At 47.9% G+C, this 12,472-nt stretch overlaps 1 protein-coding gene across 3 annotated transcripts in view; it reads left to right on the top strand.

The window, feature by feature from the left end:
* The window catches only part of LOC141072675 (ABC-type organic anion transporter ABCA8-like), a 189,320-nt gene extending 183,320 nt beyond the window's left edge, over positions 1-6,000 (top strand). For all 3 annotated transcript variants that reach the window (XM_073559962.1, XM_073559961.1, XM_073559963.1), the window contains 7 exons: positions 862-937; positions 1,242-1,336; positions 1,434-1,553; positions 2,376-2,516; positions 3,428-3,507; positions 3,778-3,833; positions 3,925-6,000. In XM_073559962.1, coding sequence (XP_073416063.1) covers positions 862-937; positions 1,242-1,336; positions 1,434-1,553; positions 2,376-2,516; positions 3,428-3,507; positions 3,778-3,833; positions 3,925-3,960 — 604 coding nt within the window. In that variant the 3' untranslated portion in view covers positions 3,961-6,000. The remainder of the gene's footprint in view (positions 1-861; positions 938-1,241; positions 1,337-1,433; positions 1,554-2,375; positions 2,517-3,427; positions 3,508-3,777; positions 3,834-3,924) is intronic.
* Positions 6,001-12,472: the final 6,472 nt, after the last annotated feature.

The raw sequence follows: 12,472 nt of genomic DNA, 5'->3' as shown, positions 1-12,472 counted from the left end.
ACCTGCCCACAATGTAACACCACCAACAAAGTCTCATCTGGAGACAACAGTGGCTGATGTATAGGGCTCTCCTTGACGTATCCAACATTGTTGGCAGCCATTTCTGCTAAGTGTGAATCTGCTTTCATCCGTGAACAGCACTGAGATCCCTCGTCCGCGTACCTGCTCCCTGGCCCATGGAAGACTATGACACCTGTGCCTGGTGGTGTGGTCAGGTACCCTTGTAGGTCGTCTAGCACGCAGACCACTTGATGTAAATGGTTTCAAATGGTCTCACACATGACACTTGGGTGCCTCTCACCTCCCTTAAATGTGCCAGTAGTTGTGTGGCATTCATCACCCGATTCAGAAGGGCATTGTTCACAAGGAAGCGGTCATCATTGTGGGATATGCCCAAAGAATGTCCACATCTTTACCTTTCTGTGACTTTTCCAGTCTCTCTGTATTGCATCCTGTTGACTGCAATCATTTGATCACTTGATCTATACACTGGGCCCAAAATGGTACAGAATTTTATTATTTATTTATTTATATAGCACCATTAATTCCATGGATCTGTACATGAGAAGGGGTTACATACAAAGTTATAGATATCAGAATCATAGTGTTCCACTTGCCATGGTAGCCCATCGCCATATAATGATGGCAGCGCACCCCCTTATGAGGAAGTAATGTTACGTCTATATGTGCCAAGGAGTTTGAATGAAAATCCATCCTAAAATCAGGAGGAACTTTCAGCCTCTTTCCATTCACAGACAGGCAGAAGAGGTCTCGATCACGGTGAGGAATAGAAACACAAAGTATGTGAGAAAGTTGCAGAAACTTTTTAATTAACTTCACTTTCTGCTTCTGACGTCTCAGTGTTTCCGATGCTTTGGATCTGAAAGACCAGATGGGAAAAGCAGCCAAGAAGTTATCAGCTGGAGTGTGCAGAAAGGTGAGCACCGCTTAGGTCAGAAATCCCAGTTTTGTGTTCACACAGGTATTATCAGATCAGAGGGAGAAAATCTCACACACAAAAAATACAAAAGGCAGCACTATTTTGCAGCAGTGTGGGGATCCTGGATCTGTCGCAAGAGCAGCTGCAAAAGTCTGGACTTAGAAGAGTCCAGAGGGCTGTCTCATGCCTTATGTGATCTGTCATTCATGGATTAGGACCGCCACTTGGACTCATTTAAGCCAAGATATTTCAATGAATTTTAGTTCTGAGGTACCATGAGATCTGTTGCTTTCCATTTCAGGTGTGTTTTGCTATTAGCATGCTTGGTAATCCCACCATCGTTCTCCTGGACGAACCCTCTACAGGGCTGGACCCCAGAGGTCAACAGCGGCTCTGGTAAGAAAGGAGGCAAAAAAAACTAAAAATCTGACAATCCCAACTCAACACCTAACAGCTCCACGTCATTAGCGTTTACCTTTCTTCTTACACTAAGGAGAGCCATCAGAGCAGCTTTCAAAAACAAGGAGCGCGGGGCGATATTGACCACCCACTACATGGAGGAGGCAGAGGCTGTGTGCGACCGGGTCGCCATTATCATTTCTGGAAAACTCAGGTAAATCAGAAGCTGAAAGCTTGATAATGGAGATTAGTGCAGGTTATGTCCATCCACATTTATTTTATTTAAATTAAAAAAAATGTCTTGTGTCTACAGCATCTATGTGTTATCATGGAAACAGACTACAATCGTGTGTAGTCAGATCATTTGTCCCTTACTTCTTGCCAACATCCATTTGGTACATTAGCAAGAAGTAGTGGAAATATGGACAAAATGTGACTACAGGGTCAGACTACACAAGGCTTGTTTGTAGTCTGTTACTATGGAGACACGTAGGTCTGCAGAAGCGCTGCAGTTTATTTAAAAATTCTTCGAACGTCTATGCAGTTCACTTTTTTCCTTTGCTACTTGTTGGCCACTTCTAAGTCTGCTGAATTGGAATAATAATAATCTTTATTTTTATACAGTACTAACATATTCCGCAGCGCTTTACAGTTTGCACACATTATCATCACTGTCCCCGATGGGGCTCACAATCTATATTCCCTATCTGTATGTCTTTGGAATGTGGGAGGAAACCAGAGTACCCACGCAAACACAGGGAAAACATACAAACTCCTTGCAGATGTTGTCCTTGGTGGGATTGAACCAAGGACTCCAGCGCTGCAAGGCTGCAGTGCTAACCACTGTGCTGCCCTAATAGACCTTTTTGTGTTGCACTTCGAAGCTTTTCTCATTTTCTGACACATCTTAGTAACATGGGAAAGTACAAAAACAAAAAAAAACGTTAGTGCACTTTACAGATGGACAAGATTCGTGTGGCCGCTCGTATACAGATCTGGTGCTGTGTAACAAATAGATGGCTTCTTTTCTTCCCAGATGCATCGGATCTATACGGGAACTCAAGAGCAAATTTGGCAAAGACTATCTCCTGGAGATCAAAGTGAAAGATTCCCAGGAGCCGGAGGAGATCCACACTAAAATGATGCAGCTGTTTCCTCACGCAGCGCGACAGGACAGGTGAGGCTCCTTCTGGGGCATAGCTACCGTTAGATATGCCAACAGAAAACAAAAACCCAATATAACTTTTGTTAGCATAAACGCAACATTCAATAGCATGTGTCCTAAAACAGCGAGTTTGGTAGTTTACTATTCCAATACTAAAAAATTCTAAGGGAGACAGAAACTTTGCCTCAGTGTCCCTTCCTACCAGCGGAGGTTGGCACCATAGGGGATTCATTATGATTGCTAATTCCATAATATAAGATACATTATTGACATCTTTGACTGCATCTCATATCTTCTTGATAGGATTCTCTCCATTGTATGTAATGAGCAAATTTTCTCTCTCCAAATCTGTCAACTTTACCCCAATCTAGACCCTCTATATTTTGCTGTTTTTTTCATTGCTACCATTAGAACCTTTCTGTCGCATTCTATGCATTGCCATGGTTACAGACTACAAACATTCCATCTGTAGTCAGATCCTCCTCCTCTTCGTTTCTCCCTTATTTCTTGATAATGTAAATTTGGTACAAAAACAAGAAATAGCAGAAATCTGAAAAATATATGACAAAAGGATTGTTTGTGAACTGATATCATTGATCACACTCAATACACACATATATCAACAGTAAGGCCGGGGTCACACTTGCGAGTGTGGTGCGAGAAACTCGCGCAAGTCTCTCGCATCAATACCCGGCACTCGAGACTGGAGTGTGTGGCTGCATGTATTTCTATGCAGCCGCACACTCCGGTCTCGAGTGCTGGTGGCAGTGTCCGGTATTGATGCGAGAGACTCGCATCACACTCGCAAGTGTGACCCCGGCCTAACATGAGGACTAGGGGGCAGAATGTGTGAGTAATGGCTAGTGACCAGCGCGGAATAGCTGAGCGCTGATATTACATAAGCTCCTGCTCTATTCCTGCAGATTCTCCTCATTGCTGGCCTACCAGATACCAAAGGAAGATGTGGGCACCTTGTCGCACGCCTTTTTTCTCCTGGAGGAAGGTATAAGATCTCAGTCACATAGCGATAGTTATGCTGTCAGGTCCAATACGCTCTAGGAAACAGTGCCACCCTTGTCTATGGGCTTTGTGTGGTATTGCAGCTCAATCCAATCATGTGACTATTGCAATTCTATACATAGTCCATTTCTAGCAGAGGAGCCAACCCTTTATCTGTGCTTTTTACAATGTCACTTACTGGAGCTTTTCAGATTTGGGAAGGGCACAACAAATTACTGATGAAGTGTAATAATCTGCGTCATCCCCTCCACAGCTAAGCAAGCCTATAACATAGAAGAATACAGCTTCTCTCAGCCCACCCTGGAGCAGGTAACCTAGTCCTGTCTTACCATAAATGGGGGAGGCGTGGGCACATTTTCAGCTCTATGTCCTCACACAGCCTCTTCTACCTCTATACAAGGTGTTCATTGAGCTGGCGAAAGAGCAAGACCCATAGGAAGAAGAAGCACCTGAGCGGAGAATATGCGAGCCAGCGGCATCGCTCAGCACCGAGCACATATCAGATGGCCTGAAATACACTTTACTGAATAGCAGAGGTTTTGAAAACTATATCTATAATGTACCCAGTGGTCACAATGGCCCTTCTGTATGATATAAGTGTACTAGACTCCTGAACTCAGTACAGTGCTGGAGCGCGATCCCCCTCTCTATTACGGTCCAGAGCGAGGTCCCGCTCTCTATTACGGTGCCGGAGCAAGGTCCCGCTCTCTATTACGGTGCCGGAGCAAGGTCTCGCTCTCTATTACGGTGCCGGAGCAAGGTCCTGCTCTCTATTACGTTGCCAGAGCAAGGTCCCGCTCTCTATTACGGTGCCAGAGCAAGGTCCCGCTCTCTATTACGGTGCCTGTGCCAGAGCAAGGTCTCGCTCTCTATTACAGTGCCAGAGCAAGGTCCCGCTCTCTATTACAGTGCCAGAGCAAGGTCTCGCTCTCTATTACAGTGCCAGAGCAAGGTCCCGCTCTCTATTACGGTGCCGGAGCAAGGTCCCGCTCTCTATTACGGTGCCGGAGCAAGGTCCCGCTCTCTATTACGGTGCCGGAGCAAGGTCCCGCTCTCTATTACGGTGCCAGAGCAAGGTCCCGCTCTCTATTACGGTGCCAGAGCAAGGTCCCGCTCTCCATTACGGTGCCGGAGCAAGGTCCCGCTCTCTATTACGGTGCCAGAGCAAGGTCTCGCTCTCTATTATGGTGCCGGAGCAAGGTCCCACTCTCTATTACAGTGCCAGAGCGAGGTCCCGCTCTATATTACAGTGGCGGAGCATGATTCCCCTCTCTATTACAGTGCCGGAGCGAAGTGCCGTTCTATATTACAGTTCCGGAACGAGGTCCCCGTCTATATTACATTGCCAGTGCAAGGTCCCCCTCTATATTACAGTGCCAGAGCGCGATCCCCGCTCTACGTGACGATTGCGAGTGCGAAGTCCATCTCTATATTAAAGTGCCGGGGCGAGGTTCCCCTCTATATTACAGTGCCGGGGCGAAGTCCTCCTTTATATTACAGCGCCGGGGCAAGGTCCCCCTCTATATTACAGTTCCAGGACAAGGTCCCCCGCTATATTACAGTTCCAGGACGAGGTCCCCCGCTATATTACAGTTCCAGGACGAGGTTCCCCTCTATATTACAGTGTCAGGGCGAGGTCCCCCTCTATATTACAGTGTCAGGGCGAGGTCCCCCCCTCTATATTACTGTGTCAGGGCGAGGTCCCCCCCTCTATATTACTGTATCAGGGCAAGGTCCCGCTCTATATTACAACGCTGGAGCGTGATCCCGCTGTACGTGACAGTCCCGGGGCGAGGTCCGGCTCTACATTACAATGCCTGAGCGAGGTCCCCTTCTATATTACAGTGTCAGAGCGAGGTCCCGCTCTATATTACACTGCCGAAGTGAGGTCCCCCTCTATATTAGTGTCAGGTATTACACTGCTGAAGTGAAGTCCCCCTCTATATTAGTGTCAGGACGAGGTCCCGCTCTACAATAAAGTGCCGTAGCGCGATCTCAATCTACGTGATAGTGCCGTTGCAAGGTCCAGCTCTATATTACAGTGTCGGAGCGAAGTCCCCCTCTATATTACAGCGTCAGGGCAAGGTCCCACTCTGTGACAATGCCGGGGCGAGGTCCCGCTGTATATTACAGTGCATGAGCGTGATCCCGCTCTATATTACAACACTGAAGCGCGATCCTGCTCTACGTGACAGTGCCGCTGCGAGGTCCAGCTCTATATTAGTGTCAGGGTGAGATCCCCCTCTATATTAAAGTGTCGGGGCGAGCTCCCGCTCTATATTACAATTCCAGAGCGCGATCCTGCTCTATGTGACAGTGCCTGATGTGTAGCTGCATTTTACATTGCATGTATTATGTTCTCTGTATTACGCTAAAGATTGAACCTTCCGTTCCCTGCTCCTCTTGGCTCTCGTCTATATATTCACTTTTTTTTTAATATGTAAAAAGTTTGAGTAAACGTGTTTAAGCATTTTTATTTGCATGGAGTTTTTACGTCAGCTTTTCCATTCCATCTTCTACGTTTCCTTGACAACATGGGCACGGTTTGCGTTATCCATGGATTTGCTGCTGATTTTTTTTTTGCACTGGTGCTCTGGTATCCAAATGGAGTACAAAATCTATTTATTTTTTCTGCATATGGAGACTAACATGTGACACAAGGTGCAAACAGAGCAAGAAAAAAAAAAAAAAACAAGAAATAGAATCAACTGGGCCTTACATTTCCCTGACTTTTGAATCAATTCATGGCTTTGAATTTACAAACTGTGTCTAAAAACCTGAACATGTGAACACACCCTAAAGTTTGCCTCTAAAGTAGTGTAAAGAGCAAAATAAAGGGTTTGTCGTTGACTATGAGAATTTCTTCTTAGATGAAACCACGGCCTTTCAAGTCCCCCTGCCATTTTATTATTGTCGGGGTCCTCATATCTGCGATGCCACACACATACCTCCTCATACACCGCGTGTCCACCTGGGGGCAGCACTTACCTTTTAAACATTATGCACCGAAATAAGCCACTAGCTGGAGTCACACTAGCGATTTTAAAATCTGTGCGCTTTTGGTTCTACAAAGTCGGACGAGTGTAATGCAGTGCAATTGCATTGCGAATTTAACATCAGCTTTTACAAAGAGAATTGCTCTGTCATTTACACCTAGTTTTCAAAGAAAATATTGTTAATAATAATCTTTATTTTTATATAGTGCTAACATATTCTGCAGCGCTTTACAGTTTGCACACATTATCATCCCTGTCCCCGATGGGGCTCACAATCTAAATTCCCTATCAGTATGGCTTTGGAATGTGGGAAAGCGAGTTCCCGTGGGAAAGCGAGTTCCCGGAGGAAACTCACAGAAACACGGGGAGAACATACAAACTTCTTGCAAATGTTGTCCTTGGTGGGATTTGAACCCAGGACTCCAACACTGCAAGGATGCAGTGCTAACCATATTCTTCAAAACACACATATATACATCTATAAATATTTATATATATTAGTAATAGTGAGGTAAGTGCCAGAATTGGCACATCTTATAGATGCACCATTTCTGGGGCAACTGAGAACTAATGTTTTTAGCCTGGGGGGGCTAGTATCTATGGCCCCTTCTTAGGCTATTTATACATATATGTGTGTCACTGCCATCTGTATATCTATGTATTGTGTGTGTATATATCTATTCTGTCACTCTGTGATTTTACTGTACGCGGCAGATTAATTGCCGGCTTTCCAAACGAAATCAGTATGTAAAAAAAAAATCGTACAGCACTCGCATGGTCCGAGCACTGAGTTTTTTTTTTCTCGCACCCATTGACTTGTATTGCGGGATGCGATCCGATTTCCATTTACTATCGCAGAATGCTGCCATTTTCTTCCAGTCCAATCGTGATCTGATCCGAGCTGGAAATAGCGATTTTTGTGTGTACTCAACGTAAAATCCTTTTTTCCGAGCCAATCATTGGGGGACACAGGACCATGGGTGTTATGCTGCTTACTACTAAGTGAACACAAAGATTAACTCCTCCTCTGCAGTATACACCGTCTCGCTGGCTGAGATTTCCCCAGTTCGGTGAAAAAGCAGTAGGAGTATTTAAACAAGGAACAATAACTATGTCAAAACCTAAGAACGAGACAACAAGCCAATAGGGTAACGGGGTAGGTGCTGTGTCCCCCAATGATTAGCTCAGAGAAAAGGATTTTACGGTGAGTACACACAAAAATCCCTATTTCTCCTATGCCTCATTGGGGACACAGGACCATGGAACGTCCTAACGCAGTCCCTGGATGAGGAGCATACAACTGCTAATACCCCATGTACCACTGCCTTAACGCTGTGGTACTGCCGATTTCAGAATGCGCCTGCCAAGAGCTGCATCTGCAGAGGCCTGAGAGTGAATTTGGTAATGTTTTGTAAAGGTATGCAAGCTGGACCAAGTCGCAGCCTTGCAGACCTGTTCTGCCGACGCCTGGTGCCGAATGGCCCAAGAGGCGCCCACTAATCGGGTAGAAAGCGCCGTAATCCCTGCTGGGATAGGCGTGTCCCTGACACGGTAGGATTCCTGAATAGCCAAGCTAATCCACCTGGCTAGCGTGGCTTTTGAAGCGGCTAAACCCTTCCTATGCCCCTCTGGAAGTACAAACAGGGCATCTGACTTGCGGAAGGGAGCCATCTGCGAGATGTACCGTCTAAGAGCCCTAACTAGATCCAGGGTGTGGAGGGCCTTCTCAATGCGATGGACTGGTGCCGAACAGAAGGAAGACAAAACAATTTCCTCATTGAGATGAAAGGAAGACACCACTTTGGGCAGGAAAGACTAGGTCATTCTCAGAACTGCCTTGTCCAGATGAAAATTCAGGAACGGAGGACGGCAGGACAGGGCCGCCAGTTCCAAAACTCATCTGATTGAAGTAATTGCCACTAGAAAGACCACCTTCCAAGAGAGAACAGTTAGGGGCACGTCTTGCAGTAGTTTGAAAGGAGCTTCTTGAAAAGCCCCGAGAACCAAGTTAAGGTCCCATGATTCCAATGGCCTTTTATAGGCAGGCGCCACATGGGAAACTCCCTGAATGAACGTCTTCGCCTGCAATTTGGTGGCAATTTTGTGTTGGATTAGAACTGACAAAGCTGAAATTTGGCCTTTGAGCAAGCTAAGCGCGAGGCCTGACTAGTCCGGATTGTAGGAATTCCAATATAGAAGGGATGGAGAACACCAGAGGGGAACGACAATGGTCCTTGCACCACGAGAAAAAGATCTTCTAGGTGCGGTGATAAATGCGCATGGACACGGGCTTTCTAGCACTAATCATGGTGGAGATCACCTCGTGAGAAAAACCAGCCTGTGCTAGAATCCAGGATTCAATGGCCACGCCATCAAAGACAGGTCCCCGGAGTTCTGGTGGTAAATCGGGCCCTGTGAGAGGAGATCCACGTGATCTGGAAATCTCCAGGCAACGTCGGCAACAAGTTGGACTAGTTCTGGGTACCATGCCCGGCGCGGACAATCTGGCGTGACTAGGATCACTGGTACCCTCTCTTCCCTGATTTTCTTGATGACCCTTGGAAGCAAGGGAAGTGGGAGAAAAATGTACAGGAGTCAAAAGTGGTGCCACGGCAGAACTAGGGAGTCTGCTCCGATTGCCCGATCACGCGATCCATGCGCTATGAATCGAGGAACTTTGTTGTTTAGACTTGACACCATGAGATCCACATCCGAGAGTCCCCCAGGGATGGCAAATCTGCTGAAAAACGTCCGGATGAAGAGACCACTCTCCTGAGGCGAGACCCTGGTGGCTGAGAAAATCCACCGCTCAGTTCTCTACCCCCAGGATGTGGATCGCCGAGATGGGCGAACGGTTGGCCTCGGCCCAACGGAGGATGTGACTGTGACTCACTTCGTCCATGGCCATCCTGCTCCGGGGTTTGTCTGACCTGCTGGGGCAGAAGAAACCGATGGTCCAAGGAGAACAGGTTCTTGTCCCAAGTCAACAGCAGCGCATGTTGCAAAGGGCGGAGATGAAACTGTGCAAATGGTACCGCTTCTATCACTGCTACCATCTTTCTGAGAACTCTCATGCTGAAACGTATGGAATGAGAAACTGATCGGGAAAGAGTCCATGCTCCCTGTTGTAAGGCTCGGGCCTTTTCTGGAGAGAGAATGACCAACCCGCGGGAAGTGTCCAAGATCATTCCCAAAAAGGAAACCTGCTGAGCTGGTGCTGGAGAAGACTTCTCGAAGTTTAATCTTCCAACCCAGGCGAGAAAGTGTGTATTTACAGTGATGCCTACGGATTCCTTGCAGGCTGGAATGGACGGACCCTTGATCAGTAGGTTGTCCAGATACGGAAGTACCACCACTCCCCGAGCGTGAAGGATGGCCTTGCCAGCCACCATAACCTTGGTAAAGACTCTGGGGGCCGTGGCGAGGCCAAAAGGCAAGACAACGAACTGGAACTGTTCCTCGCGAATTGCGAGGCGCAGGAACTGCTGGTGGGATGGACAAATTGGGATGTGAAGGTAAGCATCCTTGATATCGATGGATGCTAGGAACTCTCCTCTTTCCATGGAGGCGACGACTGAACGGAGAGATTCCATTCTGAATCGTCGTACCTTGACAAACTGATTTAACAGTCTGAGGTCCAGTATGGGCCACGTCGTTCCGTCCTTCTTTGGAACCACAAAAAGGTAGGAATAAAAACCTCTGAACCTTTCGTCTTGAGGGACCGGAATGACGACTCCATCCATTTGCAGCGCCTGAATGGCCCGAAGGAAAGCTGATGTCTTTGTTTTGGGAGGTGAGGATCGGAAAAACCGTGTCAGAAGGGGGGGGGGGGGGGGGGGGGGGGGGAGAAAACTATTTTGTATACAGAGGACACCAGCTCTCTGACCCACTCGTCATGGATGACTGCGAGCCAGGTCTGGCTGAACGAAAGCAGACGAGCGCCTACTTTGTCGGCGTCCGCCCGCTACTGCAACTAATCATTGTGTAGAGCAGGAGTGGGGAACCTCAGGCCTCAGGGCCATTTACGGCCCTCGATGACCTTTTATCAGGCCTCCCCCGAGCAGATTCTCAGAGACCGCATTCTTGAGCAGGGAGCTGTGATTGCCACAAGCTCATTAATTTCTTCTTCCTCTGTTAGCACACAGACGCAGTGTCCACTACTGAACATTGAAGGGCATGCAATGAAAGATTAAGTCATGAAACCAGTGCCAGAGTCAGGATGCACTTTGTGGGCGGAGTTTGTATGGCCCCCGAAGGATGGTCTAAATATCCAAATGGCCCTTGGCAGAAAAAAAAGATTCCCCATCCCTGGTGTAGAGGATCTATGGGCTCCCCTAGATCCAGATGCCCTTGGTCTGGGTTTCCAACAGCGGTTAGGTCTTTATGAGACCTGGGAACCTCTGTCTCCACGCGGGGACTGACCTGATCCAGAAGACAAGGTTGTGGAGGACCAGCTGGAATTGAAGCGAAAGGGCCGAAAACGAGTCGGCTGTTGATTTCGAAATGGCCGGACGGGCCTTTGTTGGGGGAGGAATTTACTCTTCCTCCCGGTAGTGTCAGAAATGAGCTGGTCCAGTTTCTCTCCAAATAGACCACCAGTATGATAAGGCAGAGAAGTCAAAGATCTTTTGGAGGTGGAATCTGCCCGCCAGTCGCAGAGCCATAGGGCCCTTCTAATGGAGACTGCATTTGTGGCTGCATTTGCAGCTGCCTGTGCAGCGCGACTGGCGGCATCTAAGGAAGCGTCCAACACAAAGTCTCCTGCGTGGACTATCTGCCTGGCGACGCTGACTGCCTCCGGAGGAAGGTTGCTATCTTGGATGGCAGTAACTAACACCTCTGCCAAGCGGCCATAGCTTTAGCCACCCAAGTCGCCGCAAAAGATGGAAAAAGTGCCGCTCCCGAAGCTTCAAAGACTGAGCAAGCAAGGTAGTCAATCTGACAATCAGAGGGGTTTTTGACTGAAGAACCTTCAGAAACGAATAGGAGCGTCTTGGAAGCAAGACGCGATATAGGAGGATCCACAGAAGGGGACTGTAACCAATCTTTCATTAGTTCTGGAGCAAAAAAGGTATTTAGCCTCAATAGCCTTTTGACCTGTGAACCGTTTATGTGGCCGGTGCCTATGGCTCTGGACAATGCCCTTAAACTCTGGATGGCTGGCAAATACCCTGCATACACGTTTAGTCTTTTTAAAAGAAACAACGTGTTCCGGAGCAGGAGTATTCTCATCCAACTTCAGAATCCTATTGACTCTATAAGAGAATCAAGTGATTCTTGGTCATTTGGAGGATTCTGGGGTACAGACGTGTCAGACTCGTATCCAGAGTCGTGTTCGCTGCGAACATAGAGAGGGAGCGCGAGAGCCAGAGCTCGCAGATGCCGAAGCACAGGCATGACTGGGAGACGCGCCATGGGTCCGCTTTCTAGAGACCTGACCATCCCTTGAACGAGTACTGCCCCTGCTGGTGGACGGTTCCTGGCCGTCGCCAGAGCCCTCTTCGGTCGGCGAAGGCGCGTTCTGACTTAAAGAGGATTCCCAGAAGGAGTCTATAGCCTTGGTCAGTGACTCCACGGACCGTGACAGGGACACAGCCCACTCAGGGGGACTAATCTCAGCGGGCCCAGTAGCAGCGGAGGCGGATGGCGTTTGAGTACAAGCCGAGTCGCAATCCGTGCATAAGGGATTAGTTTGAGCACTGGGCAAAGCAGTCTTGCAAGTGGCACAAGAGGTAAAAAAAAAAAAATGCAGTATGTTTCTTGGTAGCCCTTTTAGCTTCCTTATATTGAGACATAGTGCCTCCAAGGGGTTACAGGCAGAGCCTGGGCTGCAGATGAAGGGAATATGCAGAGAAGGGATTAATGTCACTGCTGTGGCACAGTGCAGCTTACCCAGGTCCTGGTCCCGATATTCCCAGGGGGGTCTCCGCAGTGCTTGTTGCTCCTTTTAGC

This window comes from Dendrobates tinctorius, unplaced genomic scaffold, assembly GCF_039654945.1.
Source record: "Dendrobates tinctorius isolate UK_male_01 unplaced genomic scaffold, ASM3965494v1 ptg000014l, whole genome shotgun sequence".
Classification (NCBI taxonomy): Eukaryota; Metazoa; Chordata; class Amphibia; order Anura; family Dendrobatidae; genus Dendrobates; species Dendrobates tinctorius.
Note: the sequence above shows the minus strand (reverse complement) of the source record. Positions and strands in the feature narration are given on the sequence as shown.